The 7,245-nt window shown below is 49.5% G+C and overlaps 1 protein-coding gene across 1 annotated transcript; it reads left to right on the top strand.

The window, feature by feature from the left end:
* The first annotated feature begins 4,045 nt into the window (after positions 1-4,045).
* Positions 4,046-7,028, top strand: LOC123020815 (kelch-like protein 31). Its single transcript, XM_044424999.1, has 2 exons — positions 4,046-5,247; positions 5,878-7,028. The coding sequence occupies exons 1-2, from the start codon at positions 4,058-4,060 to the stop codon at positions 6,608-6,610; spliced, it is 1,923 nt and encodes a 640-aa protein (XP_044280934.1). The 5' UTR covers positions 4,046-4,057; the 3' UTR covers positions 6,611-7,028.
* The last annotated feature ends 217 nt before the right edge of the window (positions 7,029-7,245 follow it).

Genomic DNA, 7,245 nt, shown 5'->3' on the forward strand with positions numbered 1-7,245 from the left:
GCCTGTCCAGATCCTTTTGGATCTGGAGTGCCTGCTCCTCAGTTGTGGCCACTGCTCCAGTTTTAGTGTCATCTGCGAATTTGATCAGCGGACTGTTCACCCCTTCTTCCATGTCATTTATGAAAAGATTGAACAGGATTGGCCCCAGGACAGAGCCCTGGGGAACCCCGCTTGTCACTGGCCGCCATCCCGATGATTCCCCGCTAATGGTTACCTTCTGCTTTCGGTCAGTCAACCATGCCCTAATCCACCAGACAGTGCTTTGGTGTATCCCAAAACCCCTCAGTTTCTCCACCAGGATATCATGGGGCACTTTGTCAAAGGCCTCGCTGAAATCCAGGTATATCACATCCACTGCATCGCCTCCATCTAGCCATCTCAAAACCTTGTCATAGAATTCCACAAGGTTTGTCTGGCAGGACCTGTTGTTGCGGAAGCCGTGTTGTGTGGCTGTCAGCCTCCCTTCCCTATCTAGCATCACTAGATCTCTCTGTATGATGAGCCTTTCCATTGTTTTTCCTACAATGGACATAAGGCTAACTGGTCTATAATTCCCCATGTCCTTTCTACTACCCTTTTAGAAAATTGGGACCACTGATGCCACCCTCCAGTCCTCTGGAACTTCACCCGTTCTCCATGAGGCCTCAAAAATGAAGGCCAGTGGGCGTGAGAGAACCCCTACCAACTCTCTAAGTACTCTCGGGTGTAACCCGTCAGGGCCTGGCGCCTTTGTAATGTCCAATGCCCTGAGGAGCCCCTCGACTTCAAGGGGGATGACTAATTTGTGCCCCAAAGTCCCCAGCCTCATCTAATCTCCTATGCGGATCTCCCCTGTCCTGCTTTGGGGAGAAGACAGAGGCAAAATAGTCATTTAGCATCTGTGCCTGTTCCCTCATATCAGTCACTGGACCTCCTTCCTCCTTATTTAGTGGTCCCACCACTTGTCTCCCCTTCCTCTTCCTATTTACATGCTGAAAGAAGCCCTTTTTGTTGCTCTTGATATTCTTGGCAAGTCTCAGCTCGTAATCAGCCTTAGCCTTGCGAAGAATCCTTCTGTGACGGGCCTCCTCCTCCTGGTATACCCTTTTGTCTATTTGCCCCAGTACCCATTTCCTACGGAGGTTCCTCTTTAGGCCACAGCAAAAAGCCCTACAACTTCCAGCATTCCCCAGCCAGCCACTGCATCCTTAATTTATCACCTGCGTGAAATTGTAACATGTTCTATTTTCCCGGAGCAGTTTCTATTTTGCTTCCTCCTGAGGCTCACCTCTCCCGCTCTCCCTCTGTGTCAGTCAAACACCTCCTTGACAAGAGCGTGTGCCCTGCTGGGACAGACCAAGAGCTCCTCGAGGCCAGCCTCTGCCCCACAAGGGGGAGCCACCAAGCAGCTACTGTGGTTCTTTCACAGGTGAGCTGCATGTTGATGGGGAGGCTCTCTTTTACTTCCTCCTTCACCCATTTAATTTGACTGTTTACCATACAGCCAAGCCAAAGGCCAACCTTCTTCGGTCTGGTGCATTCCAGCTGTTCTGCATTACAACGCCTTCCATGCCTGACCTTCGACCATACTGGCTGGGGGTGATGGAATTTGAAGTCCAAAACATCTGGAGGACACCAGATTAAGGAAAGGTGCAGCTTGCTAAAGGAGCCAGCCAGATTCCCCCAGAGAACTCTGGGAATCCCAACTCATCTTTACCATAGAACTTCAGAGGAACGTTGCTGGCCATACACTCGGAAAGGAAGTGCGGCTGGGGGAAGAAACCAGCGCTGCACAGGGTGTTACACTCTGCAGGAATGGAGCGGTGGAGGCATTCATCAGGCCAGTCTGGTAGAAATAAGCTCCAGTAGATTCAGTGAAATTTACTGCTGAAGAGACGGATGGGTTTGCAGCATGCCTTTTGCAAAGCATGCTTTGAAAATTTCATTTTCAAAACATTTCACTCTGTATACCTTACTCGTACGTAAGGATCTACACAATGGGACTCTCAGGCACTTCTTACAGCATACCCTAACTTATTTACTTGCTAAAATATACATTTGTGTTGACCTTTATGGGGTACTACAAGCAGCTCAGAAGCATAAAGTAGTAATACTATTCATTTTTAAAATAAGCAAACTATTACCTTACTAAAATAAAAATAACAAATAAAACCTTGAAAAGCTAGCATGAAAAACATATCTGGGGAAGATCATTTTAGCACTCTGCTGGAAGGTTGGGAAGAAAAGTGCTCACCCCGCCTCCTATGGGCGGGAATCTATGGGCTCGGGCACCACACACGAGAAGGCCCTGTTCTGTATACTTACCATGCCCCACTTTGATGGAACTGGGAAACCCTTGACTGTCACTCCAGTATCCTGAACCCAAGCAGAGCACTGTGCTAGTTAAGGCAGCTTAAATAGCAGCAGGGCAACCTGTGCTGAATGATGAGCTTGTGGCACCAGCTGCATTTTGCACTAGCTGCACTTTCCAAACAGTCTTCAGAGGCAGCGCAATGGTCCATCTGAGACGTCAGGGCAGCGTGGCTGAGAGCAGCCACACCTGCTTTCTCAAGGGTACAGCACTCGAAGCTGCACACCCCCCTGGCCACAGCTGCAACCCGTCTCCCCGGGAGCAGAGCTGGCCTCAGGACCGCTGCTTCATTCAGAGAAACACGCACCTGTTCACATCAGCAGGTCAACCGCCTGTAAACCTACAGAGGTTGGTGTAAAGAAAAGAAATAAACCAAAACCCTTGGCTGCGTCAGCCTGGAATGAACGCCCCCTGCATCAGGCTTGCCCTGTTCCGAGAATTGTCGATTGCTTAACCGTCCAGAAATTTGACCTCCATTTCCATTGCGGAGCGATGCAAGACAGAGGCACTTCGGCTATTTCTGGCCTGTCACAAACAGGTTGTCACCCGGCAGCTCAGCTCTCCCTCTCCTCTGTGCTGTGAGGGGAAGGTGCGCAGAAACGGCAGAGCAATCGCTGGGCCCCCATGAGAAATGTGAGCACATGCAAAGGGGCAGGAGCTGCAGGCATGCTTAGCTGGGGATCGCCATGCGGCCTGTCCAGGCCTGGTCTGCCCCAACTTGGGGAGGGAAGGAGGTTCCGAATGCAATTATCGTTACTTCATATTCAGGCTTTTGCTTTTGGCTGCGCTGGAAATTAAGCCATGCGTCCCCCTCTTTTACAGAAGCAGTCTGTTTGAAAGGCTACCCAGTGCAAGTCTGCTATAAAGACCTATTAAGTCTTTATAGCCCCTAAAGCTGCACCTATTCAAATATGTGCACAATTTATGAAAGTGACTGTGTTTGTTCTTCCTCTTGCTTGGTGATTTCTGAGTGGCCACCCTACCTGCATGAGAAGTTACCTGTCATTATCAGAATTAAAAAAAAAAAAAAAACCTTTAAGATGGGATCTAGGGGCAGGGCTTTTTCAGCAGTGGCCCCATATTTGTGGAATTAACACCTAAGCAAGGTTTGTGTGGCTGTCATTTAATATGTTAAAACATTTCAACCTATGGTTTATTGGTGTCCCTTTAATTTTTATTTTTTAATACACTTCCTTTATGTATACATTTTAACTCTGGTCATTTTCTATTTGTATCACTATATTAGAGCATAACCTTATGGCCAGTGGACACTGTCTAGACAACCACAGCAAAATTCAGAACCCCTGTTCTAACTCTGGGGAAGCATTTCAAGGTTGGAGTTGGTGCCATTCATGCCAACTGCGGCTCCAAAGTGGCACTTGTACAGGGGTGCAGAGGCATTTTATCAGGCCGCGAAGGATGGCCCTGCCAGGCCCCAGCAGCCCTTGCTACAGTGTCCTCCACACCCTCCACTGGATGCCTGTAATCCTCAGTGCTCAGAAGGTTACAGGCAGCCTCACCTGGCAGTGCACTTAGCGTGTTTTCTTGTTTGTACAACAGGCTTGGAAGGCTTGAGTCTTCACATTCGTGAATACCTTTCATGTAGCTGCAGGCATGTATATGAATGAAAGGGTTCCTACAGTATTCCTTGGCCAAGTCACTACCTTCTTCACTACCTTTCCCCTTTACAGGCAACGCTTTGCTCCAATGGCACCCAAGAAAAAAGCACCAAAGAAAAGCAAGCTGGAAAGAGTCGAGTCTGCTAAAAATACCACACTGCTAGAGGACCCCTCTTTGGACATTGACCATCAGCAGCAGCTTGATGGCTTGTTTGAAAATGGGTCAGATGGATTTCTCTGCACTGCCACAGAAGTCACCAATCCGAGTCACGGAGCCAGCGCTATGGCGGAGATGCAGCGCATGCAGCAGGAGCAGGTCCTTTGTGACCTCACCATTGTCACCAAAACCAAAACCTTCAGTGTTCACAAGCTGGTTCTGTCTTCATGCAGTGAGTATTTCAGAAATCTCCTGAGAAGAAATTCCAGGCTCCAACAAGTAGACCTCAAAGATATCTCTGCCTTAGGCCTGGCCACCGTTATTTCCTATGCCTACACTGGAAAGCTGAGTCTCTCTTTGTATACCATTGGGAGCATCATTTCCACCGCTAACCATCTGCAGATGCATGCTCTGCTCAACATGTGCACTGACTTCCTCAACCAGGAGATGAACGTAGAGAACTGGATGTACATTGCCAATATGGCGGACGTATACAATCTCAGCCAGACAAAAGATGCAGCCAGGATATTCATCCGGGAACATTTCCTTGAGTTCTCCAATACAGAGCAGTTCATGAAACTCACCTTTGATCAGCTCAATGAATTGTTGATGGATGATTACCTTCAGTTCCCCAGTGAAGTGATGGTCTTCCAGATTGCCATGAAATGGCTTGAATTTGACCCCAAACGAATCAAGCATGCTGCTGACCTCCTGCACAATGTCCGGTTTGGCACTATCCCAGCCCAAGACTTGATCAACTATGTCCAGCCTGTGCCATGTATGATGCAAAACCCAGAATGTCACAGGCTTCTGGTAGATGCCATGAATTACCACTTGCTTCCTTATCAGCAAAATGATCTCCAGTCCCGAAGGACAAAGATTCGAGGAAGCTGTAAAGTCTTGCTTGCTGTTGGTGGGCGCCCATGTTCGAGTGAGAAGGCTCTTAGCAAAGATGTAAGCTACAGAGATCAAGAAGGAAACTGGAATAAGCTAACAGAGATGCCAACCAAGTGTTTTAACCAATGCGTTGTGGTTATGGATGGATTTCTTTATGTGGCAGGAGGAGAGGATCAAAATGATGCTCGGAACCAGGCAAAGCACGCAATTAGCAATCTGTGCAGGTAATGGGAATATAAAATGATACTTTACAGACTGGTATTCAGAGAAGGCATTAAGCACTGCAGTATGTTTAATCAGACCATCGGCCTATGTACTGATACTTTCATACCAGCTTGCAGCAAAAAACCATCCCAAGGTGGCTTCCAATATTTAATACAAACAGAATAACTGGAAAAGCTCAGGTGTTTTAGTCTAGAGCCCAGGAACATTTCTGAAGCTGTATACAAGGTCCTTCAGGATTAGGGGAGAGAACCCAGGAGGTGCATTTAAGATGTACTTTGAGGAAGAAACTTTTCTGCAGGAGCCTGGCTTAAGCAGCTACCCACGGCTTCTTTGTGTGCCCCAGCCCTCCCTAAGTATGTGCCCTCCAGATGGCCTAAGGGGCAACTTCCATCATGCTGGCTGGAAATGATAAGGGTTCTGGTGCAAAATATTTAGGAGGCACCAGATTGGAGGAGGTGTGAGTGTCTCAGAATGGGCTGGGCTTAAAATTCACCTTTGGAGTGTCTTTAAAGTCCTTTGTTGTATTTCCATATCATTCCCTTCCTCCCGAATAACCCAGGAGAAACCCCGTGCTTGATCAGGCCCCACAACAGTTCCACCTTCAGTGACAACCTGTGTTTTCCCCATAGGTATGACCCCCGTTTTAGCACCTGGCTGCACTTGGCCAGCATGTCACACAAAAGAACCCACTTCAGCCTCAGTGCCTTCAACGGGCATCTCTACGCTGTTGGCGGACGCAACAGCAAGGGAACACTCAACTCTCTCGAACGCTACGTCCCTTCTGCCAACAGCTGGCAAGCCAAAGCCGACACGGAGCTGCCCCGCTGCTGCCACGCCAGCGTGGTCGTTGGCGGCAAGATCCTGGTCACCGGCGGCTACGTGAACAACGCTTACTCCCGGACCGTTTGCAGCTACGACCCCGCCACCGACTCTTGGCGGGACTGCGCTTGGCTGAGCAGCCCTCGAGGCTGGCACGGTGCCGCCGCCGCAGCAGACCGAGCCTATGTCCTGGGGGGCAGCCAGCTGGGCGCCCGAGGGGAGCGGGTGGACGTCCTCCCTGTGGAGTGCTACGACCCCTCCACAAACCAGTGGAGCTACGTGGCCCCCCTGCCCACTGGCTTAAGCATGGCTGGGGTGGCCACACTCGGAGGGCTAATCCTGCTGGTAGGGGGTTGGAACGAAAGCGGGAAGAAATACGAGAAGAGGATCCAGGCCTACAACCCTGATCTGGATGACTGGGCAGAGGAAGGGGAGCTTCCTGAGGGCACGGTAGGGGTGTCCTGCTGCACCATCGCGCTCCCGCACTCCAGCGCCAGGGAGTCCAGGGCGAGCTCGGCAGCCTCGGCAGCCATCAGCATCTGAGGGTAGGCAGGCGGTGGTGGAGGGCGGCATCCACAACCTGCCTCGGGCGGCATGTCGTACTGGGTCACGGGGAAGCTCTTCTACAAAGCAAAACTCAGTGGACCTTGGTTTTGGCAATTTTATAAAACAGTCTCACTAGATGTTTAGTACTATTTTATGACAACACATCTCATCTTACCTCACAGACCTTTATCAGGATTACAAGATGAACCTGTTCAAAGATGTTTAATCGTCCAGTTCATGTCTGGTCTTTAATACAGAGCCTTAAGTGTCCTCAGACTGGAAAAGCTTGCTGCCCTCACCCCAGAAATATTGCCTCCACTTTATGGATTTGGCCTTCAAAGCCTACCTTGAATGAATTACTTCAATGGAATATAAGGTTCAAAAGGGTTAAATTAAACACAAGCTACTCCATAAATGTTGTTATCTGTATGAAGATGTGAAACTCAGAAGTGATGCTCAGTTCGCACAGAAAGAAACATAGAAACATAGAAAACAGAGCCAGTCAGAAGGGACCTCCCGAGCCATCTAGTCTGACCTCCTGCACCAGCTGGCTCCACTCACGATATGCCACCATGTGGACGTCCAGCACCGATGGGGCCTCAACCACCTCCTGTGGAAGCCCATTCCACACC

The sequence above is a fragment of the Varanus komodoensis genome, unplaced genomic scaffold, assembly GCF_004798865.1.
Source record: "Varanus komodoensis strain SLA01 unplaced genomic scaffold, ASM479886v1 scaffold15, whole genome shotgun sequence".
Classification (NCBI taxonomy): Eukaryota; Metazoa; Chordata; class Lepidosauria; order Squamata; family Varanidae; genus Varanus; species Varanus komodoensis.